General features: G+C 35.8%; 2 protein-coding genes and 1 long non-coding RNA gene across 3 annotated transcripts; 1 reads left to right on the top strand and 2 right to left on the bottom strand.

Moving 5' to 3' along the window:
- Positions 1–3,977: 3,977 nt before the first annotated feature.
- LOC131003760 (transcription factor bHLH118-like) lies at positions 3,978–5,533 on the top strand. The gene is made up of 3 exons (XM_057930309.1): positions 3,978–4,438; positions 4,700–5,047; positions 5,292–5,533. The coding sequence occupies exons 1-3, from the start codon at positions 4,154–4,156 to the stop codon at positions 5,355–5,357; spliced, it is 699 nt and encodes a 232-aa protein (XP_057786292.1). The 5' UTR covers positions 3,978–4,153; the 3' UTR covers positions 5,358–5,533.
- A 14,985-nt stretch (positions 5,534–20,518) lies between these two features.
- LOC131003749 (uncharacterized) lies at positions 20,519–22,007 on the bottom strand. Its single transcript, XM_057930297.1, has 4 exons — positions 21,475–22,007; positions 21,344–21,411; positions 20,631–21,254; positions 20,519–20,526 (listed from the first exon to the last, which is right to left on the bottom strand). The coding sequence occupies exons 1-4, from the start codon at positions 22,005–22,007 to the stop codon at positions 20,519–20,521; spliced, it is 1,233 nt and encodes a 410-aa protein (XP_057786280.1).
- Positions 22,008–23,533: 1,526 nt separating this feature from the next.
- Positions 23,534–25,166, bottom strand: LOC131003764 (uncharacterized). The gene is made up of 2 exons (XR_009094787.1): positions 24,302–25,166; positions 23,534–23,832 (listed from the first exon to the last, which is right to left on the bottom strand). It is a non-coding gene; the product is annotated as an uncharacterized LOC131003764 (long non-coding RNA).
- Between the last annotated feature and the right edge of the window lie 365 nt (positions 25,167–25,531).

Genomic DNA, 25,531 nt, shown 5'->3' with positions numbered 1-25,531 from the left:
TCCACTATTTCTGGTGGAGGATCCGAGCTCGTATGCGACGCTGCTGCCTTCCCTTTCGCCGCCGCCTTGGCCGCCGCCTTCGCCGCCTTGTTGCCAATGGGCCGGGCAGAAGAGATCTTCTCGCCCGACGCCGAGGTGGTGAAGCCGCCCTCTTCCGTAGTCTTTGTCCTCTTGGAGGCATGCACGTCTTCAAGGAGGTACATCGACTTGAACTTGGGATTGTTCCGGAGAACTCTCCACGCGTTCCAGAAATTGAAGGAGGCCCTGTGTGGGCTTCGAGCCTTGAAGAGGGTTTGGGCCTTTTCACGAATCATATCATCCGAATGACCGGACGGCCAATTGTTGCGCGTCTCCACCCAAACAACTTCCCAGAGACGCACATCCATGCTCACCCGGGACCAGTGGCCTTGAAGTTGCTTGATCTTAAGGTCGATGACGCACACCAATTTGGATTGTGTGGATCCATGACGGAGAAAATTGTAGCAGAAGAAGAGGTGTGAAGAGAAGAAAATTGGAGAAGAAGAGGTGTGAAGATTGTGGGGAGAAGGTGGGGTTTTTTAAAGAAGAGAAGAAGGAAAAAAAAAAATTGAAAACGGTCGGTCAAAGGTGCGCAAATCGAGGAGGTGCAGTCAAAATTCGAATAAAATTCGAATTTTCCAATTTTTCCTTTTTTCTTTTTTTTTTTTAATTGGGCGCGTGCATTGCACGCGCCATCCATTCCCCCCTATCGAGCATACCCGATAACTCGGGTACTCCTCGAGGAGCTCCCCCCCGCATCGCCCTCCTCGACCGCCTCCCTCTCCTCGAGTACCCACTTGAGTACCCGCGTTGCGGGTGCTCTAACTACTGTTTTTTATAGTCCGCCTGAATATCCACAAGTTCTAGTTGAAGTTTATTTTAGGATAAAATTGAAAAATTAACTTGTAAATAGTTTGGAATATATTTCATTGTTTAGCCTATATTTAATTTTAGATCCTTTTTGTAACATAGCAACCAATATGCATGACATGCATGAGAAATCTGAATACGTATTTGTTTATCCGTTTAATAGTTCGATTTGATCTTATCAATGAACTCTGACACTTTTCTTGAGAATTTATTTGAATTTGGTAGTTGACTGTAGAATCATGCGTTTATAGTTGGGTGGGGTTTCGATATTTTGTCTATCGTGTAGCGTTGATCATCATGAATGAAATTCTTAATTAAGTTCAGCTTCGGAATGACTGGGAGCATTATTAATTGGATTTCTAATAAATAGTAATATTGAACAATTTATTCTTGAAATTAATGCAATTAATGTTTTGGTTCCATGTATTCCTTTCCTCGCTCAGTGAGATGATTGCTGCCTCAATTTGAAAATTAGATCTGTCGATTATGAGGTTGTGGATTTCTAAGAGAATATTGCTTCATTTTATTCAATCTCTGTTCAATCTTGCGACATGTACATTTGTTGATTGATTGTTTGAGCTATCTATATATATATATATATTAATTAATATTTTATTTACATCCTACGAGCTAGCTAGATTCAGTATATAGTATTTTTTACGAAAGCTAAATCGGTAATTAAGTTTATATATTTTGATTCACGAATAATTTGATATGTTTAAATTATGTGTGTATTCCAAATTGTTGTTTCTCCATTAACTAATCATTTCATGACTTAGTAATAATTTGGAGTTATTTGTCTTTCTTTTGTATATATACTTTTTTGTTTATAATAATAGCTTGTTGTATGTTTCAAATAGAAATAATAATAATAATAATAATAATAATAATAATAATAATAATAATAATAATAATAATAATAATAATAATAATAATAATAATAATAATAATAATAATAGTTCAGAAAAAAAAAAAAACCACATGTGTCTTTTTGTAGGTGCCTAGCCTAACATAGAGTTTAGCTAGTTGTATTTATTAGACACAACCGTTCCCATGTTTACGATTATGTCAAAAATTTGTGTACATTTGAATGTCTCACTGTAATAAATTAAATTGTTTAATAATGATAACTTTAGTAAAACTAAGAGAATTGTCATAAAATTTATTGCATCTCTAGACATAAATAAAGTTAGTGACATCAACACATGCATCTATAAATTTTGTCCCATATAAAAATGCAAGTAAATTTTTTAACGTTTAGAAAGTGTAATAAATTACTTACACCATCACATGTCATTAAATATTATGAATGCTTTTATTTTTATGAAACGCGTTCTAGCTAAGACATCACAAGATACCACAATTTATTTTAGTGGCATTTATACATATTAGAATTAATTCTTTGAAAAATGTGTCACTACTAGAATATTTTAGTGTAGTGCATATACATCCAATTAAGGTTCCCAATTCCGAATTAGGATTTATTAATTAAATTTTATTAATCCTCTAGTTAAAGCTTATTAGTCACAATTAAGATTTAATCAGTACGGCCTCTTACATTATTATGATAAGGTCGCCAATGGTGAAGTCGGTCAACATAAATATATCCTGACCAACCATATCTCCATTTGATTACAAGCTGAAGATATCCTATTGAAATGGAGATCCTCTAAATATATAATCCCTCCGTTTTTTTTTAAGTGTCCTATTAAGATAAATTTATTGTTCATTTTTAAGTGTCCTATTTCAAAATTTGAGAATAAAAAATGACAAAGTTCCTACTTTACCCCTTTTTAAATGTCCTATTTCAAAATTTGAGAATAAATTTATTACACTTTGAAAATAATAAATATGGGCACAAAAGTAATACTCCAACTTCCTTGATATATGTAATTTTTTTCCATGGGACACTTAAAAAAAAACAGAGGGAGTATATGTGTGCATATAACTAGTTGAAGATGCTTCCTTTACAACCAACATGAGCTCATGGAATCCAAACTACTCCTCAAGAGAGGATAAAATCCCGGACGATATATGATCCTCTATATATTATATCATGCATGGGATATAATATATTAACAATTATTAATTTACTCACAAGAATCATAGCCAGCAACAACAGACAGCTGGGGTAGGAACAAAAATAGTCAGAGAAACATGCGTGGATGAATTTAATATATTAGGAGGATTATGCATCTTTAAAGAAGGAAATGAAGAGATCTCAGATACATTATTTGTGGATATGTCAGATCCTATATGTTGTCACAATCTGATTTCCTTATATTTAGATGGTGTAGGAGATTGGATCATGATATTGCTCGTCATCACTGCCAGCTACCGCACTTGCGCTGATACATTCCCTTTGTAAAGTTCACTAATTATGGCTTTTTACTAATTTATGTGATGTGAGTACCCCTATAAAAATGTGAGTAGGGATTCTCATTTTGCATGAAAAAGAATTGTCAATAATTTTCAATAAACAGAAGATAACGTACAATGGCTTTTTTTCATTATTTTTCAGTACTGGTGCAATAAGCAATACAAGAACAATTGAGCAAATATTATGAAAGAGACTTGTCCAATTGCATGCCCGTTTATATAATTTGCACGTGGATCGGATCAAGAGTTCTGATGGACAATAATACCAAAAGTAATTATAAGTATTATAAAACTAGCTAATGTAAAACCCAAGGAAGCATTTAGCTTATCAATATTATTAAATTAAATTATATAGTGTTGACCTTAAAATAAGTATACCACGTGGATATAATATACGTACGATATATATATAGAAAGTCAATTTTATAAGAACATGTTATTGTGTAATTAAAACGTGAGGGGAGAATCCTAAAACAATAGTTTGCTAGACTATAAAAAATCGTAGTAATTAATATTTATAAATTTAAAAATAGAAATGCATATATGGTCCCATATTTGGCGGATACTAATAGCACTTACAATAAATAAAGTCTTGGAAAATCCGGCAATCAATAATGCGTGTTTTTATGGTGTTAGAGAAAATATTCGGTGGGAACTTCCCTTTGTGTATACATAAAATAGTGGTGCAGAAAGCAAGCTATCACCGTCCATTATTAAACATTTAAAATGAGCAATGTGGGGTCTTCCTCTTCCTTTTTTTTTTTTTTTTTTTTGTTTCAGATCATTTTTGCAGTGGAATGAATCAAAAGGGCCATTGCAACTCACCAACCGTATCCTCTACTCCATCAAATCCAATTCAAAATAAGATTTGAGATCTAAATTAAACATGTTCTCTTTCCAGCCATGTGATGAGCTGCCTTTCCCTATCCAAACCACTCCTCAAAACTATCAGATTTCGGAAGGAAATTTAATTAGTTTCAGTGCGACCACCACCAAAGAAGAGCAGCTGAGCGGAGCTTCAAACTCCCGATCGCCGAAGCAAAAGGGTCAGATCAGGTATGGATCATATAATAGGAGGGTTTTGCACAGAGATATTGAAAGGAAGAGGAGGGAAGAAATGTCCAAGCTTTATGTTTCTCTGCGCACCCTTCTTCCCATGGAGCACAACAAGGTCAATTTACACCAACTATATATATATATTTTCATTGTTCTTGCTGCGAGTTGATTGTGGATGCAGAAAGTTTAGGGTTTAATATGATTTTCCAGTTAAGGGAAGCCATGTTTTAGGTTAAAGCTGAAACCCTAATTATTTACACAAGTATCAAAATTAGGGATTTGCAGACGCTGTTACTCAATCATGATATATGTGTATGAAGCTTGGTTTTAGGTATATCTCTGATTTTTGTGCTCTTTCCATGATTTTTCTCCATAGGGGAAAAGCTCTGTAAGCGATCAAATGGAGGAGGCTACGAAATACATAAAACAGATGCATGAGAAAATCGAAAAATTGCGAAGTCAAAGAGACAAGCTCAAGAAATTACACAATTCCTCTTCTTCGTCTTGTGGCACAAACGTAGAAAGTTCATATGATAGAAATGGGTTGCATAACAGTGTGGCGGTGCAGCGGGTTATGGATGGATTGGAGATCCTCATCACCAACAAAAGCCCTCAGTTTGAGCTTTCTCACGTGCTTGCACAACTCTCTGAAAGAGAGCTAGATGTGGTTAGCTGTGTTTCCACAACAACAAACGGTGGATTTCTCCACAAAATCCTTATTAAGGTATATATACTCAACACTATCAAGTATCCAAGAAATTGTGTGCGTGTGTTGGCTTAGCGGTAGGTGGTTAATACCTAAGGCTTGAGGTCATGGATTCAGGTCCACCATCGCGCGCCTTTAAATTTCTATATTTACTTATTAAAAAAAAAAAAGTATCCAAGAAACTTGTGTTTTCACAATTCTTGTGCAAATTACCTACAAATATTTGTATTTATTACTCTTAATTATTGCCCTTCAATTGCAGGCCAGCAATAGGACGTGCCTTGATGTGTGGGGGCTGCACGATAGATTAAGTGACACTATCAAGTAATAAGGGTGGGTTATAGCAAGTGAGTGGGAATTTAAAGTTTATGAATAAATTGGCTTGTTTGTTTTAGGAAACTTACATGATCTATGTGATCGATCTGGTAATTAACTATGCACATTTAATTTCTGAATTATCTTGGTGGTGAATACTCCTATTAGTGAATAATTTTGACTTTTCTATTGCGCACACTATAACACTCCAGAGGAATACGGTAAAAATCTCATTTTTGGACCGCTAATTGTAGCCTTTTTCTCGGCCATGCATGTTCACGAGATTAGAAATCATGCATCTCCCTTCTTTTTCGTTCTTCTAGGGTGCATTTACTTTGATGGATAAATTTATCCATGGAATATGATGGATACAAAAAATTTATGTCTTTAAATGTCTCATTTCTTTTCTTTTTCCACATTTAACACAAAATAGAAGTTCATTATTTTTCCTTCCTTATTTTCACTTCAATGATGGATAATATTATCACATCAAAAATGGAGGGATAATACTATCCATCTTTGAAGTGAAAATAAGGAAGGAAAAATGGTGAACTTCTCTTTTGTGTTAAATGTGGGAAAAGAAATGAGACATTTAATGACATAAATTTTTATTATCCATCATTTTTCATGAATAAATTTAGCCATAAAAGTAAACGCAGCCTTAAGAAATTTGCTCCATTTTCTCGAGCTTTTATGAATTACTGGGGGACTATAATATTGCAATATTAATCTTGGAATTTATTTTGATAATTGACCATTTTAATATACATTGCTAGTTAATCTATACAAACATCATGTTTGTATTTGTGTTTCTATTGTGTTGTCTCTACCTTGAAGAGTTTTGTGCACGTAATCGTGCTAATAATTAGTACTAGTAATAAATTAATAATGTTAGGTAAGCTCTGGCTAAATTTTGACAGCGGTGACACAATTTTATTCTGCATTTCGAATATGCAAGTTGGCTATCATATGCTGTAGCCTAACAACTTGCATGCATGAGAGATATGAATAATGAGATGATTTGGGTTTGGGAGGATATTTAATGCAGTTTGTTACAGAGCTACCTTCTTTTTTTTAATTAGCTAAATCTTCTGTGCATTCATAATATCTGAATATATAAATATATGTTAGTGTTGTGGCCTGGGGAATTAAGTGGGTTCATATTGATAAATTTGTTTATGCATCATAAAACTTATTATTACCCTGAATCTGTAGAAGTCTTTTAACAGGAATATTTTTGGTAACATTTAATTTGTAGATGCTTGTAATTCAAATTGTCGTTCTTTGTTCGTTTTCTAATTCAATATATATATTTTGGGCTTTGTACTTAAAGAGGAGAGATTTCGGATTTAATCCTCGCCACTTCTTTTTAGCCAACTCATAATAATAATAATATTGTACGTATGTATATCATATATTACAGTATTTAAATTAAAATAAATACGTAGCAAGGACATAAGTTTGTAAAGCTTGCCTCTTTTCTTTGTAATAAAGAATTTAATTTGTAAAGCTTGTATTCCGTACTGGTATTTTTTTTTATCATACATAAGTATTTACATCAAAATCAAGTTCTTTTTCTTTTATTAGAATTAAAATTAGGTAATAAATTCTAACAAAAATTAGAATACAGTTAGGATAGTGAAGAAAGGTGGTTTGCGCGAGGGAACTGTTGCTTGCTACCACCACGACAGAGTGGGCCAGCGCCAGCTGTGTGGTTTAGGCTTCTCTTCTGGCTGGGTTTCAATTTTTGTTTTTCTTATTTATTTAAGATACTACTACTATAATTTTGAACACTCACCCTAACAGTGGCTAGAATTTAAATTAACAGCCATAAATCTTAATGATCTGATACGACAAACAAGCATTTAATTACTGTATACTACTTCAATAAAGAGGAAGACAAAAGTCGCTGCGGACTTACCAGAATTCTACAAATTAATTACTATGTGGGTTTATTCTGGCTATAAGTTTAGCTAAAAGAATACAGATTTCTATGTTGTGATAACCTGATTTATAATCTTGGGCTAATAATTACAATTTACAACGTCTCTACATCATATATGATGTACTCCTTGAGAAATGTAATCCAGTTGATTTACTTAAAAAAAAAAAAAACTGGACATAAACTCAACCGAGCTTCAATATCTAAACTCAGACGTATACGAGCTAGCTCAACTGGGTCCATCATAAATTGTCTTTCATATCCAAAACATGGAGCAATTAAATCTTTCTAGAAAAGGTCAATTAATCAAATATGAAATTGAAAAATGAGTTGCAAATGCAAGGAAAGTACGTCTACAACATATACCAAGGTCCGTCACCCATATTAAAGAGAAGAATGCTATAATTTGCAATATTTGTGGTGTTATATATATATCGCATATTTTACTACTACCCAAACCACATGTTGAATACCATATATAGATACGGTTGAAATAATTGTATAGGTGCATAGACATGTAAGGTACTGAAATCTGAGATGCAACATAATTAAAAATATTAAGAGAAACCAGCGGTCTATTATATTCATTCCTCGTTTGAGTCCTCCATCCCTCAATTTTCTACGTAAAATAAGATCAATTAGGGGGCGTTTATTTTAGTATTAATAGATAAAAATAGTAAGGCTAATCCCTTGTTTATGTTGGTGGATTGAAACTTTGGGATAAAAAGAAACGAAAAACTAAGGGAGCATTTACTTTGCATGATTGATAAGATGCATCATTGAGTATTTTTATCCTCCATAGTAGGATTTTTTCAATCTCACCCTTTCAATGAGATAAGAATCAAGCAAAAAAAATGGGGATATTCCAAAGTTTCAATTCATTAAATTAAATAAGAGATTAGTCTTACTATTTTTATCTATTAAAACTAATCCTTCAAAGTAAACACCCAAAAAAAAATTATTAATGGGCCGGATCCAAATATAAAACATAAAAAATGGGGATACATGATCCGAACTACAATCAGCTTGCTCTATGTTCTCCATCAATCATTGTAATTTCTCAAAGTTTGCAGTTTGTCCCAATTGCCTGTTTCTCCACGAAAGCGTGATCTTTAATTAGATCATCCAAGATTGCTGAGTTCCGAAAACCAGCTCATTAATATTTGATTAATCTGGCTTACGATCACGAAGCTGATACGGTAGGTCAGCCCCATTCATGGCAATCTGATCTATAATATCTAAGATTACATTGGCAATAAATGTTTTTAAAGAGGAGAGACAGAGGGAGAAGAAATGACCCTACACCTACATTGTTAGTATAAAATTTTCTTAACGGATAGTGACCGACTTGCTTCCTACTACATACTCTATTTTATAAATAAAGAGTAGCTAGAGTTCCCACACCTGATATGATTGATCATCATCCGTACATAAAATAATTAGATGCATAAAGTAATTCCACAAAAAATATAACGGCCTAGCTGGCAGTGGACTACTGTCAATAATGGATTTTGATAAATCATTAAACTATTTTTGTTTTTAATTAAGTTTAAGTTTTTACTTACTGCAAAAGAGCCTTATATTCGAAAATTTAATTTATCTATTGTATCTCAATACATATTTAATTTATGAGCAATACTGCAATATCCACTATGGTGTATTATATTGATGTGTGTATTTTAGTTGTTCATAATCTTGGATATTTTGTGCTTTAATCGAATTTAATTACACAATTAGGTGATTTTGGTGCAGGAATTGAAGATCTCGATGTTGATGGAGTCGAGTGAAAGAAAGTAGAAGAATAAAGTTTTTTATGCTAACTTTTGAAGAGCCCGTGCGATTCAAGACGAAGAAAAGTTGTTGAAATTAATCTTGATACAAGAATATTATTATATTATTGTATTAAGTTTATATTAGTGGCCTAAATGGATTAGTATATATTACGGCCCATTATTGAAAGGTTAGGAGTTAGGCCTTTTTAATATCTCTTTGTCCATGAATTGGAGGATTTTTATTTTTACGGGCATTAGGTCTCTTTGATTAGAATAGGCGAGCAGTAGGGAATTAGAATTTGGCGGCTGGGCATCGCAAGGCTTGGGGGCGAGAAGAAAGAGAGCATTGACGGCTGGGACGCGAGCAGACTTGATCTTGATTTTATTTTAATTTCATAGTTAGATTTGTTCAGTGATTTTTAAGATTTCGATTAGTTTTTCGATAATAATATTTCAGTTCTTTCAATTCTTTAGATTATTATTTATGCGTTCTTTATATTTTATTGTGTTTAATTTCATTAGTATGAGTAGCTAATTTCTTAATTCAGCGAGAATAATGAAATATTGATTTAATATTTGTGAGACCTAATTGAGCATATAATTGATTTATGTTGATTCCGATTAATTCCTTGGGTTTAAAGATAATTCTGATTTTGTTTAAGCCTGATCAACTTAGATTTAATTGGATTACAGTCAATTAGCACATCCAATCCATAATTGTTGGAATATGGCTGATTAGTGATAAAACTACCGTGTTCGTAGTAGGAATAAATTGGTAGATTAATTATTACTAGCGTATCTAGGATAATTGATTTAAACTGGGTTCATTCTTCTTAATGCTATTAGAATATTAAATCTATGACTGGCGTATCCAGCTAGGTTATATTTTAATAAGGGAAATAGGCAGGACTGGCGTATCCAGCCGTCTATCGACACAGTAAGTAGGAATTGAGGTATGTCAGTGTGTATCACGGTATCCTATAACTAGTTGGTTGATAGGAATTAATTAATCTTTGCATCGATGATCAGAGCTTTGAATTAGTGTGGATTTATTCGAGCCGAGTTACCTTTCATTAATTATTTTCTAGAGTTAGTTTATTTGATTTATTGCTTCCTTAGTTATAGCTAATTTTCTCAAAATTAAGGCGTGGTGGTATCACCAAAAATATAGATTTTAGGAAATTGAATGATTTTATCTGCTCTCTGTGGTTCGACCCTGCTTATCATTATACTCACTTAATTCTTGATAGTATTGCATGAATTATTTTGTGGAATACGACGCCCACCACATTATAAAATATATGTGTATTCTTAAAAAATTTGGTCCTATGATTGCCTTATTTCAAATTTTTAAGTGCTATATAGTAACTTAATATAAATAGGTTATAAGTATATTTGATATAAGCTTATACAGTAATTATTTTATATCTAAAATTCTTTAAAATTTTGGCAATTGTTGGACGTACTTCCTCTATTCCTAATATTTATAGAAAAATCTTTTAATACAAGTTTTAATAAAAAGTGGTTAAAAAGTTGTTGAACATATTAATAATGAATAAAAGTTTTTGATAGTGAAGAAATGATCTCCATATTGAGAGTATGGATAGTGAAAAAAGGGTCATACATTAAGGGAAAAAAAATTAAATTATATGTGAAGTAGTGCCCGAAAATAGAAATGACATGTATTTGGGGGACTTACAAAAAAAAATGTATAATTTGAAGGGATGGGGGAGGGAGTGTGTTTTTACACACACACACACACACACACACATATATATATATATATATATATATATATATATATATATATATGGGAGAGGTTCAAGAAAGAACCATAAATAAAAAAAGAACGGAGAACCATTTCAGTCATTCGATCATCAAGATCTACGATGGATGCATCATCTTGTTGGATGAATATAGAACTTGGGTTCGAATCCTGAAGGGAGCATTTTAAAAAAAAAATTAGTGCATTAATTTTAACAGGGAATGCATTAATTTTTACAGTGAATGCATTAGATTTGATGGTTCTCCCGTTCTCACAAATAATGTAGTTTGCTCCAGAACCAGACCCTATATATATAGGGGCGCGCTCCAGTGAGACCCCTTAATTTTTGTGTAACATGAGGACAATGAATAAGACATATAATACTAATGAACAAGACGTATATCTAACGAACAAGATGTATATACTGATAAAAAATAAAATTTAAAAAATTGGTAATGAATAAGACATATATACTGATGAACAAGGCAGTATATATCGATGAACAATGCAGTATATACTGATGAATAACAAAATTTAAAATATTATGCTCCATCCAGGATTCGAACTCTGCGAAAAAAAATCTCCCTCCAGATACGATATCAGCTAGGGATGTCAATGCAGCCCGAAACCCGTGGGCCGACCCGAATAACCCGACAAAATTAGAGGGTTAGGGTTGAAAAATCGCAACCCGAAAAAACCTCCAGCCCGATTAGCCCGCACCAGACTAACCCAGAACCCGATAGGGCTAGCCCGAAAACCCGATGGGCTGGCCCGGTGGGTTGACGGAATTGTGACTGATGCATCCAGTTATAACTTCTGCTATGTTTAGATCTATGGTATAATTTGCTTAAATATATATATGTAGTCTCATTAAAAAAAGTGAAATTAATTAGTTAGAATATGTGTGTGTGTGTGTGTGTGTGCAATCTCATTAAAAAAAGTGAAATTAATTACGGATTTTTTGTAGAAATTGATTATTAGTATCTCATTAGTTAGAAATTAATTATTAGTATCTCATTTTAAAGTGATACCATTTTTTTTTTCTGTCAATGAGACGTGCATGGCAAATCCACTAATTATTCAGTAATAATCCAGATTGATTCTAGTGCATTGATACATGTTAAATTTTACTATCTCATTTTAATATAATTTTGTTTATGTAGTCTTGAATATCTTATATTTTTGCATTTCATGCTTTGCAATATAATTTATATCTTTAAATCTATGTATATTTTATACATTATACATTAGATCATTAGGAATAATAAAATACAAATGATAATTTATTTTTACGCCTTTAACCTTATTAGCCCGATGGGCTAGCCCGAAACCCGAAAGTTTAGGGTTAGGGTTGAAGATTTACAACCCGAAAAAATCTCCAACCCGATTAGCCCGCACCCGACTAACCCGGAACCCGATAGGGCTAGCCCGAAAACCCGGTGGGCTGGCCCGATTGACATCCCTAATATCAGTCATAGGATTGATAAAATAAACGCATCAGATCGTGCCCTAGATCTCACTAAAATTAGGGGGTCTCATTGGAGCCCCATATATATATATATATATATATATATATATATATATGGAATGAATCAATAAAGAATGCTAAATGTAGAAGGAAACAACGAAGGCTGAATAACTCAATACATTTACTGAATAAATCATGCGAGCGCATGAACGAAAAATGTACGTGTTTATTCAGTAAAATAACTATTCGTGCGGTCACGTGATTTATTCGGTAAATTTATTTACTTATTCAGAACGAAATATAGTTACTTCTTCATAGATCCCAACCCTATATATATATATATATATATATATATATATATATATATATATATATATATATATAGGGGAGGGCTATAGTGAAAACACTTCTTAAAATATAAATATAAACGTTTTTTAATGTACGAATTTTATCCAACATGGTTACGAATTCATCCAACATGGTTACGAATTGTGAAAAATAAATTTTTGCTACCTTTGGGATTCGAACCCAGGACCACGAATTCATCCAACAAGGTTACAAATCAACCGTAGATCTTGATGATCTAAGGGCTGGAAATTGTTTACATTTTATATTTTAAGAAGTGTTTTTATTTTAGCCCTTCCCTATATATATATATATATATATATATATATATTCTTCTGAGAATTACAAGAGACATCTAATATACGCAGACGGGACACTATCCACACAATGGGAAAATTGCATGCAGACGGAATTAATGAACTCAAGACCTCTCACAAGGGAGAGTATTTGGGTGCCTTAGCTTTGCCACTTGAGCTAGGGCTCATCGGCAATTCTCTTGATATATTTATTAGTTTGATATATGTCTCTTTGACCCTAGTAAAAATCTTCGACAAATTAAAGGAAAAAAAATAAAAATAAAAGGAAAAACTAAAAACATGGCTTATAATAAAACATGGAATTAATCAACACTAAAAGAAAATGATGTATAATTGGAAAAGGAAGCAAGCAAGGTGTAGGTGGGTCATCTCTTCTCCGTACGTAGCACACGAGCCCATTCATTGATCCTAATCCAAATTGAAAATTAAGATTTGAAGATCTTGCTGCTTAGCTATATATGTTTTCTTTACAGCCATACCATGAGCTGGATTCTATCAAATCCATGCCCAGGACCACTCAATAATCTAATTAGTTTCGCTATGATATTGAAAGGGGAAGCTGCGCGCCGCCGCCCTTCTTCCTCTCCACCGCTGCAAATAGCTCCATCTTCTAGGTCTCTAAACCTGATGCTCAAAATCAACAACTTTTGATTTAGGGATCAAAAATATAAATTTATGACGTAATTTAATTAGGAGAAGCTTACTTTTTCCACAAGAACAAAGCTCCACATAAACTCGAGATTCCGGTAAGGGAAATTGTTTTCTCTGCAGTCATTCGTGAATATATTGTTTACTTTATTGATCATATACTATGAGTGCAATTTATTCAAAATTGTGATACAAAAGGTTGTATATTAAAATAACATGCCCCCATTATTTGGTATGTCAAATACTATTCCCTCCGTCCCACGGATCTTGACACGTTTGATTTCGGTATGAGAATTAAAGAGTTGTAGATTAATGTTTTAAGTATGTATAAAAGTGATAAAGTAGGAGAGAGAAGGTAATAAATTTTTTTTTGGGGAAATAGTATTTTTTTTTATTTACCAAAAGCATGTCAAACCACCACTTACAACAAGAAAACATAGAATAAACGCCTTAGTTCACAAACATTTTGTGAACTTTAGGGTTCAACTCTCCTCTCACCACCATCATCAATTGACATTGTCTAACTACACTGTCTTCATGGGAAGCCTTGCTGTTAAATCTTCGTTCATTCCTTTCTCTCCATATGTGATAGACAATTGTTGCCACCAAAAGTCTATACATAAGCTGCTTCCCCGTCTTCGAAGCTCCTTGTCTTTCTAAATACTCCACTTCATCATCCCAAAGCTCCAGCTTTCCTTTGAACACTTTGACAGAATAGGGACAAGAAAAATAAGTGATTAAGTGATTCATTTCCTTGTGAACACAAACAACAAGCTTGGTCACATTGAATACCAAATTTCTGCAGTCGATCACATGTTGTCATCCTCTTCATAATAGCTAACCATAAGATGAAGAGACACTTTGGCACAACTATGCTTTTACTGATCATATGATGAAGAGACAATAAGGTAATAATTATTATCTTATTTGAAAATGTGTCAAGATTCGTGGGACGGTCCAAAAAAAAATACGTGTCAAGATTCGTGGGATGGAGGAAGTATAATTTTGAGGCCGTATGATGAGCCTTGATTTATCGGAGCTGCACAATGGATTGGCACATGCCAATCATGTAATGAGGGGTTGCATTGCATGCATTACGTAGCTAATTAGTAAAAATTTCAGGTTTGTGAAGGATTTGCTTGCTTGATTTAGGAAACTCGCATGAAGCATGATGTGACCAGTGTCCAAACTTTGAATTATCTTCATGGTGCATGTTTAAACAATTACGTACTAGCGCCACGACAAATATTTTTATAGTTTTTTTATATATAACATAAATACTAATTCATTTACCATATAAAAATTATAAATATAATTTTAGCTGTTTTTTTTTTTTTGACTTGGCGGAAGGGGGATCAATGAGGTTTGAACCCTAAACCTTGCTGTTTATACACAGAAGTTCGCACAAAAAATAAAAATAAAGAAGAATTCACAATAATAAAAACTCGTATTATTATAAAGTAAAAAGAATTCAGAAAAGAAAATAAGTTAAAAGAAAAAAAATAAAAATAAAAAAGAATTGAAAATAGACTTATTCAAAAAAATGGAAGATGGGAGAGAGAATTTTTTTATAAGTTTTAATCTTTCAACAAATATAATTTTATATTTTAAAATAAATATTTACATAAAAATATATTAAGTTATAACTCGTATCGTGATCTTTAATTTGATTTGCATATCAAATATTTGATAACTAATCGAATTTCACAATTTTAGAAAAGAAATAAACATAAAAATAAGAAGATAAACGTTCAATTTTATCATAATTTCAAAATTATCATTCAATTTTAAAATTAATTTTAAATTAAAAGATGTATTTTTAATATATTATACTCCCACCGTCTACCAAAAGTATAACACTTTTGGTAGGCACAAGTTTAATAAAATTGGTGATGATTTTTATGTAGAGGAGAAAATGTCCCACCATTTTATGTGATGTGTGGTTAAGATTGAATTTGAAGTGATTTTTTTGTAAATAAGAATTGTTTGTAAGGATAAAAGTTAAGGAAAATATATGGGACCATATACTAAAAAGGAAAGTGTCATACTTTTGATGGACGCTAAAAATGACAAAAGTGCAATATTTTTCGTGGACGGAGGGAGTAAATTTTTATTAGTTTATATTCTTGGCCCTTTTTTGTATATTATAGATAAACTCAAGATTAGGAACTCTAGGTGAGCAAAAATTGTGAAAATAAAATATCTTTTTAAAAGACAAAACCTGAAAAATATTTACCTTTTATAAAATATACTCCTTACGTCCATTATATTGTTTCCACTTTTTTGTAGACGACATGGGTTTTAAGAGCATTGGCAACGCCTACACGATAGCAGCTTACTCGTGTAAGTCTACTATCGTGTAAGCGTTGCGGGCGAGAGTTACACGAGGGCTACACGTTCTATCGTGTAGCCCATTTTGATGATAGTGTAAGGCGCGTGTGATGCACGCGCCGATTAAAAAAAATCGATTTGACCGTTGCTGCCTCGATTTGCGTGAATTTTGACCGTTCAATTTTTTTTTCTCTTCTTTTTCTTCTATTTATTCTTCTTCTTCCGCATTTGTTCCCTACACCCTCACTTCTTCTTCTTCTTCATCCTTACTTCTTCCTTTCTTTCTCTCTCTACACCCTCCATGGATCCACACAACCCAAATTACTATGACCTAAATTGGTGCCCCGATCTATTCGACGAATATCATCCCGATTTATCGGGATGTAACTTGGGGGATGCTCCTCAGTCCGGCGAGGAGATGCCTTTGGCAGCCCATAGTGCCGCCAAACTGAATAAAGGCAGCCGGAGGAAAGAAGTCGCCCACAAGATCCGGCATGACAGGCAGGTGCCGGTGGCGGAGGAGGAGGGGGCGGAGGATGACGGAGGAAAGACTATCCGTCATATCTACACCTAGGGATGTCAATCGGGCCAGCCCACCGGGTTTTCGGGCTAGCCCTATCGGGTTCCGGGTTAGTCGGGTGCGGGCTAATCGGGTTGGAGATTTTTTCGGGTTGTAAATCTTCAACCCTAGCCCTAAACTTTCGGGTTTCGGGCTAGCCCATCGGGCTAATCAGGTTAAAGGCGTAAAAATAAAATTATCATTTGTATTTTATTATTCATAATGAGCTAATGTATAATGTATAAAATATACATAGATATTAAAGATATAAATTATATAGCAAAGCATGAAATGCCAAAATATAAGATATTCAAGATTACATAAACAAAATTATATTAAAATGAGATAGTAAAATTTAACATGTATCAATGCACTAGAATCAATCTGGATTATTACTGAATAATTAGTGGATTTGCCATGCACGTCTCATTGACAGAAAAAAAAAAAAATAGTATCACTTTAAAATGAGATACTAATAATTAATTTCTAACTAATGAGATACTAATAATCAATTTCTACAAAAAATCCGTAATTAATTTCACTTTTTTTAATGAGATTGCACACACACACACACACACACATATTCTAACTAATTAATCTCATTTTTTTTAATGAGGCTACATATATATATATTTAAGCAAATGCCATAGATCTAAACATTAAAATAAAATTTTATTAAAAAAGAAAGAGAAAAACGAACCTAGAACCCTTGAGCGCACAGACAACAAACTAAGGGTCGAGCCTCATTAAAACCCTTTTAAGGCCAACCTGGTTGGAAAATCCTTAAAAGGGGAAAAAGAGTACTCGTCTAAAAAAAAAAAAAACTGTGTGGGAACGAAAGTGAGACAACTTCAGAGATTCCGGCCGAACCATCACCCCTAAGCAGCTCGGTTCCCGAACACAGCAAAGCAAACCAACAAAAGAGAACAAGCAAAGAAGAAGCAAAACCAACAAAAAAGGGATCCAAACAGAAAACCGGAAACAGCACGACACCAGCCACCTCCAAACCGCCCCAGCCATCACTAGCAAAACTAAAAGGAATCTCAGTAGACCAAGCAAAATCATGCAAACGGAAGAAGGAGATAACACTCCAAGAGGCGGCACATCGACGACGAGAACTGCTGCCCCACAAACCAGCTTGACGTGAAACAGCAGAAGCACGCCGATCACGGAGATCCAAGAGGTCCGACCAGACGGCTCCCAGTGTCGAGCTCACCCGAGCACTGCAAAAAGACGCCGCTGACACCCCGACCCTAACACCAGAAACCGCCCACCCTCCTGCAAAACCATCCCAACACCAGCTGACAACCGAAACCCCACCGAAGCAACCGCACCTGTCGCTAAAACACCCCAACCTATTCGAAACAAACAATAACACCTTAAAGCACCATTCTAACAAAGCTATGGGTAGAAATATCACGAGCCACCGCATGTTTAATCTCGTCAATCGCATAAGGCCACCAACCCTCTTGTCTATCATCATTGGCCATAATGTCCACGGGATGATTTCCTTCCCGAAAGATGTGAGTAACAATCAAAGAAAAATCATTAAGACGACGAAGAATCTGCTTCCAGAAAACTAAGAAACGCCAGGGAACATCCGTGGAGCGAGTCTCCAACAACCGCACCACATACATCGAATCGGACTCAACCCAAAGATGAAGCCAGCCACGATCATGAGCAATATTAATAGCAGTAATAACCGCGAGAAGCTCAGCTTCAAAAGCAAATCCACTACCACCCTTGATGTGAAAACAACCACGGACTGAAGCATAATTATCCCTAAAAACTCCTCCCGCGGCAATACTACCAGGAGCCCCTTTAGCAGAGCCATCGGTGTTGACCTTAATCCAATGAGTCACCGGAGGCCACCAATAAACCTCCACCATGCGAGGGGGAGGAGCAGCTCGACTGCCAATTCCAAGACTTCTAACAATCACGTAGTCACTCCAAGTATTCTTGATGGTACCAAGACATGAAAAATTAGAATCCATCTCTTTAAAATAAGCTTTAACAAAGGCAAGAATCGACCGAGCCTCAAAACGAAGATCATCGAAAACAAGCGCATTCCTACAGTCCTATATCTTCCACAGGATCGAAATAATGCCTGCTTTCCAAAAAGCCAAAATTTGGGGGCTGAAGCAAGCATTCCAAGCCAGCACTAAAAAAGTGGGAATATCCAAGCAACTTAACAGATCCGTTTTATCAGACCAGACCAGAAACGTTTCCCAAATGTAACTAATCTGAGGACAGCTCCACATAATATGCTCAATGGTTTCGGCATCCATATAGCAAAAAGGACAACCATTAGGAGTGACCATACCTTGTATAACAAGAGTATCCAAGGTTGGAAGTCGCCCATGAAGAATCCTCCAACATAAGATCGAACGGCGAATCGGTATGTACGGTTCCCAAATTCATGTCCCCCATTTCACCATAGGATAACGATGACAATTCTTGGAGAAGGCTAAAGCCGCCGAGACGTCCCTCTTGAGCGAATGCTTCCAATATCTAGAATCTTTTTCCTCGCTCATAGGTATCAATAAAATATCAGCCACCACCTCAGGAAAATAATTCACAAACGAAGCCGAGAAATGCCACAGTCCATCATAGTAGCAATCTTTCACAGAGAAGTGAAGATAATCATGCATGTAGTGAGGAATCTTGAGCTTATCCACCAAAATATAACCCAGCCAATCATCCTTCCAAAAATAAGTATTAGCACCATTATTGATGCAAGAGTAAGAATCAACCACCAAGGGATCAATCTCCTGTTTCACGCCTAGCCAAACAGTCGAATTAGCGATATTTTGCTTAGCATAGCTGAAGGTCGTGAGATATCTGGACCTCATAATCCGATGAGCCCAATCATCACCTTTTATCATCTTCCACGCCAGCTTCATCAAAAAAGATTTATTCATTAAGGTAAAAGAACGAATGCCAAGACCACCTTCCTCTTTAGGAGAACACACCCGTCTCCAACTAACAGAACAACGCGGTCGCTGATCAATGCTGCCCGTCCAAATGAAATTACGAAATTTACGGTCAAGCGAATGCAACAAAGATTTAGGCCATTTATAAACCATCATCGAATGCACAATCGAACTCTGAATCATAGACCTCACCAAACATAACCGGCATGCGATAGACAGCTGAAGACCTTTCCACCTTGCAAACTTTTGAACAATTTGATCAAAGATCGGCATGAGATACAAGGCCCGCGGACGACCAACAAATATAGGAACTCCCAGATACGTCATCGGAAGATTCTCCACAGAGAAACCCATGACACGCTGAATGGCCCTTCTCCGATCCGTAGTCACGCCCCTAGCAAAGTATAGATTCGATTTCTCCTGACTGCAAACCTGACCAGAAATCGAACCATAATAATTCAGAATATCCTTAATCTTGCGAGCATTACGAACCGTAGCAGTGCTAAAAAAGATAATATCATCAGCATAAAATAAGTGTGTTGGAAAATTAGTGGCCCGGCTGAAACCCATTGGACTAAGGTGTCTCGATTCCACACAACTGCTGATAAGGTGACTCAGGACGTCTTCCGCAATCCCAAATAAAATCGGCGACAACGGATCACCCTGCCTAACCCCACGAGAACAAGAGAAGTACCCCGAAAGCTGACCATTGTAAAGAATGGAAAGCCGGGCAGAGCTAAAAATGATCCAAATCCAATTGACAAACTTCTCATGATAGCCATTCGCTCTCAAAACTTGTATAATGAACTCCCAGCGAATGGTGTCAAAGGCCTTACAAATGTCAATTTTGCAAGCCATATTCGAACCCCGATTCGTACGTTGCATCGAGTTGAATCTCTCAGAGCTGAGCATAATGCAATCATGGATGTTGCGACCACTAATGAAACCAAATTGGTTATTAGAAATATGAGTGGACGCAATCCTGCTAAGCCTTGACGCCAAGATTTTAGAAACGATTTTAAAGAAGAAGTTCGACAGAACGATGGGCCTCAAATCTGCAACAGTTGAAACATCCTTCTTCTTGGAAATAAGAATCATGGTACTGGAATTGCAACCAGTAGGTAAATAAGAAGATCAAAAAAAATGTTTGAACAGCACTTACAACGTCCGTCTTAATAATTTCCCAGCAAGTCTGAAAGAAGGAACCAGAGAAACCATCAGGCCCAGGGGCACTATTAACGTCCATGCCAAAAACCTCCGCCGCAATCTCACTCTCCTCAGGAATACTGACCAAAAAATTATTCTGAGCATCCGAAACCGCCACATCAATAAGCGCCTCAATCTCCAAAGGATCAGTGCTCGGGCTTTCATCATCCATGAAAAAAGCCGAGAAGTGCCCGATGATATGCTGCTCGATAATACTCGGATCATAGACATCCACTCCGTCAATATTCAAACGAGTAATCAAAGTATTCCTCCATTTGAATTTTATCATTCTGTGAAAGAAAGTCGTATTTCTATCCCCATCTTGCAACCACGAGGCACGGCTTTTCTGTTGAAGAAAATTATTTTTTCTAGAAAGCGCAACATTAAGCTCAGCTTGCAAACGAATCTCCTCATCGAAAAGCTCATCAGTATAGCCTGTTTCCGAAATCTGGTTCTGAGTGACCGCCAAATGATTCTGAAACTGACCAATCGAATTATCAACATTGCCAAAAACATCTTTATTCCAGGCCTTAATATCATAACGCAGTCTCTTGAGTTTCAACATAACACACAGAATAGGGCAGCGAGTGTTAACAGCAACCGTCCACGAATTCTTTACCATATCTAAGAACGAAGGATGAAGGGTCCACATATTCAAAAATCTGAAGTGTCTTTTGCCAGAGGGAGTAACATGACGGCACTGCAGAACTAACGGAGAATGATCAGAGGTGAGCCTCGGAAGCGTCGTGGTAACAATAGAATCCCATAAATCAGCAAAACCCTGGAAAAAAAAGCTCTATCAAGGATAGATTCAACATGTCGGGGAAGAAACCGACGTCCAGACCAGGTGAAGCGAATCCCTTCAGTCGGAGATTCAATGAATTGAGAATCATCAATGAAAGCGCAGAAGTCCAAGCAGGAGCTTCTTGAAGGGGATCGAGAACTAATCCTCTCATTAGAGCCTTTTACTGCGTTAAAATCACCAATAAAGACAGTATTACCCGACGTGAAATGGAGAAGATCATGCCAAAGCCTACGGCGGAGGATCTGGTCATTGGCTCCGTGTATAACAGCTACACGGAAGTTGTAGGTTTGCCAAATACAATCAACGATCACAGATTGGTCAGAGGAAAAAACCGTGGTTGCAAGAACATCAGGGTGAGCAAGAACCCAAATGTTCGAGCTTTTAGAAGCTCGACAATTTTGATGAATATGCACCATATTTAAAGAATTCCAGTAGCTCTGCCTCACCTTACGAAACACCTTCTTAGGTTCAATTAAACCCAAGATAATAGGAGAAAAGGAGCTACAATGCTCCTTAAGTAACCGCTTGGATTCGTCCGTCAAACCACGGACATTCCAGGTGATGATATTCATGAAGATTGATTCAAATGGGCGGAGGAGCCTCCGCATCTTTCCACCTCAGCCGCCCAGCTTTCACGTGCGACATTCTCCATCGCCTGAATACAGTCTTTCTTACTATTGTCAATAATAAAAGCTTCCGGCTTATGTCCAGCATCTCCAGCTTTTCGAAGACGATGTTTTATACTCTCCGCTGCCTGTTTTGAGATTTGTTCCGCTGCACGAGCTGCGAGCTCTTTTTTTGAAGGCCGACCGTGCCGCTTAGCTGCCATATCCGAAGTAATTGGCTCCTTAGCCAACGCCAGAATTTGTTCCAACCTCTGAGCCTTCATAGCATTCTCAATAGCAATCGCATCAGTTGGTTTCTGTCTGGAATGAATTTCCTCACTTATAACATCTGCTTCAATTGTTTCCTCCTCCTCTGAACTTTCAGAAACATAGACTGCAAGCGGCCTATCGTAAACCGAAGTCTCCACATTGTTGGTGATAGCGTCCATCATATCCGGCCCTCTGATATCCTTATTATTCCTCAACTGAAATCTAACATTCTCCCCATTGATTCTGTTCTTAGCAATCTCCTTCTGCTCCAACAGATGAGGTGAAGAGCCTCTATACGAGGGCTGCTTAACCTGCTGAGGCGTAGCTCTTGGCTCATTGCCCTCACCGGAACCTTGTTGCTGTACTCCCGCGGATTTATCAGTTATCTGCTCAGCCTCCAAGATTTGTAACCCAGATTCTTCACCCCTCAGGTTTTCCAACACAGCAAAACTGTTTCCAATCGTAGTCCCCGAGCGCTGCTTCTCTTTAACCGAATGTTGCTGAATCTGCTGATCGCCGACAGATTGATTTCTATGCTCATGCAAGGCGGCTTCATGTTCCTTGTTCCGGGACTGAATATTCTCAATTTCTTGCCAATGTTTTCCCCTCGGCTGCTGCTCGGAAATCTTGACTTGAGTAATCTGCTCGTCAGTTCTCTTTTGAGTAGCTTTAAAATATCTATCAGGAGAGTGTCCTGTTATTTTGCACCTGTTGCAGTAAAGTGGGAGCTTTTCATAAGTGAACTCAATGTAGAAAGCGAACTCTCCTTCATCAGAAAGAAGAGTAGTAGGAAGAGGTTTAGACATATCTAATTCGACCAAGATCCTCGAAAACTGTCCAAAATCCTTCTTCACTGATGCCGCGTCGATTCTAATAGGATGCCCAATATATCTTGCAACTCCAACCAGCACTTCCGCGTGCCAATATTCTATCGGCAAATAGTGTATTCTCACCCACACATTAGCCAACGAAGAATGCTCCTTGAAGGGATCGAAATTCCTTGACCATTCCCTGAGTCGAAGATGACCATTAAGAAGTTCCCAAGTGTTTTTAACCTTGGCACGGGTTTTGTCCGCCTCACTTTGAAAAACCAAAGTGTAGTAGCCTTTGCCAAGGGGAATAATGTCGCAGCCCGACCTAGGAGGAAGATAGCTAGACCAGGTATCATACGACTAGGGTGGAGAAACGAGAGATGGAAAGTAATTGAAAGGAAACTAAGACAATTAAATAATTAACAACTTACATACATAATCAATGAATTTCACAAGGTTCGGCATCATCAAACTTTAACAAAAGAAGTTTAAACCAAATAAACATCATAACCAAGATTTGTCAAGCTCATATACAGGTTAAAGTTTTTAAAACATTCTACAACACGGCAAAAGTGATAAGAGAGACAAAGTGTTGCAGCGGAGTACATCATTGGACATTATGTATGAAGACACAATATCCTGAGCCTATTACTATTTACATAAACAAAAAGCTCCAGCTCAGCACACTTCCATCTTCATCCAAACTTAACCTGCACATTTAAAAAGGTATGCAGGGCTGAGTACCACAAGCACTCAGTGAACATATGCCGAAAACATTTAAAACTCTGCATGATAATGCTATATATTGAACTTGCCACTTTAAGCAATACACAAGGGATTTTCTGAAGCAACCTGTGTTTGCTAAATTGTTTTTACATAGTATTTGAAAGTGTCTGCGCAGACTAAGTTCTCATGTAAGTATGTACCATATCTACTAGTCTCAATAAACACGTTGAGAAGTAGGCCTCCTTCCCAAACGTAACGACAAGCTAACTCAAGGTTAACCGTCACTCTGTGTACACAAATCCTGACTCGTTCAGGATCCGAATTCGTTCTTCTACGTAGATGGTATCATACAAATCTTAAACATTGGCAAGTCAACAATTTGAAAATAAATGCATACACTTAAACTTTATATATTAAAGTATGCATCTTTGTTTCTTGAGTTAGTAAGCCCACCTGATATGTTTCTCTTACTTCGTACTCTAGTGTCAGGCTCGTTCCTAGCAGGGACCTTTAAATAGATAAAAATTTCGTAAGAAAAATAAGTAAGTAAAATATATATATCTAATATTATAACAATAACTCATGTTTCCTGTTAACTTATTATTCTAACATTTCCTCACATCATATCATCAATACAATAACACCACTCATCCTCTTAACTCAATAAGGAAAAAAAAAAAGAATAAGCCCACAGATGTTTGTCAACTCTCACTGAAAAGATACATATTTAGTTTAATAAACTATCTTTATCAATCTCCTCAATCTCTTTGAAATAAAATCTCAATGATGATCTCAATTTAAACTCAATTATTAAAGTCACTAATCTCATCCATATGCATAAAAAAATAGAAACTTTATCAATTCCTTGCTCTTTATACTATAGAGCTGTACAAAAGAATTGGGTAGTAAAGGCTGTTCTACTCTTAATAATTTATAGAATCACTATAATATACTTATATCCATCAAACAATAGCATATAACCCTTCTCAACTCAAAAGCCCCAACTTCCCCTAAACTAACAAAATCAATCTCACAAACCCTATGGTGCAAACTCATAATATACTCATATATAATCATAATTCCAGCTCAAGAGCACATATATAAACTCATTTATTCAAGAACATAACTAAAATTTTCGAACTCAAGCCTAGGGTTTATACTAACTTGAGTAAAATCAAAAATCAAGTAACAATTACTGCAATTAACCACCACAATCATGCTTAGGAATCATCAGAAACATAATATATATCAATATTAGAATCATACTTCAACTCTAATATAAAATCCCTAATTTTCGAAGAACCCTAAAATTCAAAACAGAAATCTCCTTCAAGTTAACAGTTAGAGAGAGGTAGAAAATCAAGAACTTTACCAGTTCTTCCAAAATATGTAGTTATTGCTCAAAATTTCTAGGTAGAATTGAGCTCGCAGGATTGGAAATGGTGGTACTGTGTGGGGGAGTCGAAGGTTGTGGAGGTAGGAAATATAAGTAGGTTTTCTTCTAATTTCTAACTTGAGTAATATATATATGTGTGTTCCCCTTTTTGCTCCTTGGAAACCGTGCAATTAAAATAGGTTGATAGAGTTAGCAAATTTTTTTTTGTAATCTGACTCCATTCGCTCCACTTAGAATTTCTCTTTTTTTTTTAATACTAATAAATCATATAAGACCAACTACAAATA

This window comes from Salvia miltiorrhiza, unplaced genomic scaffold, assembly GCF_028751815.1.
Source record: "Salvia miltiorrhiza cultivar Shanhuang (shh) unplaced genomic scaffold, IMPLAD_Smil_shh original_scaffold_266, whole genome shotgun sequence".
Lineage (NCBI taxonomy): Eukaryota > Viridiplantae > Streptophyta > Magnoliopsida > Lamiales > Lamiaceae > Salvia > Salvia miltiorrhiza.
Note: the sequence above shows the minus strand (reverse complement) of the source record. Positions and strands in the feature narration are given on the sequence as shown.

What these genes read in the sequence shown, in the direction of transcription:
- LOC131003760 (XM_057930309.1), top strand. Translation starts at nt 4,154, where the DNA reads ATGTTCTCTTTCCAGCCATGTGATGAGCTGCCTTTCCCTATCCAAACC. An exon ending in TTCCCATGGAGCACAACAAG is followed by an intron (nt 4,439 to 4,699) that starts GTCAATTTACAC and finishes TTTTCTCCATAG; the next exon opens with GGGAAAAGCTCTGTAAGCGA. An exon ending in TCCACAAAATCCTTATTAAG is followed by an intron (nt 5,048 to 5,291) that starts GTATATATACTC and finishes CTTCAATTGCAG; the next exon opens with GCCAGCAATAGGACGTGCCT.
- LOC131003749 (XM_057930297.1), bottom strand. Translation starts at nt 22,007, where the DNA reads ATGAATATCATCACCTGGAATGTCCGTGGTTTGACGGACGAATCCAAG. An exon ending in GAAGGGATTCGCTTCACCTG is followed by an intron (nt 21,412 to 21,474) that starts GTCTGGACGTCG and finishes TTTTTTTTCCAG; the next exon opens with GGTTTTGCTGATTTATGGGA. An exon ending in CTCACCTCTGATCATTCTCC is followed by an intron (nt 21,255 to 21,343) that starts GTTAGTTCTGCA and finishes CTTCGTTCTTAG; the next exon opens with ATATGGTAAAGAATTCGTGG.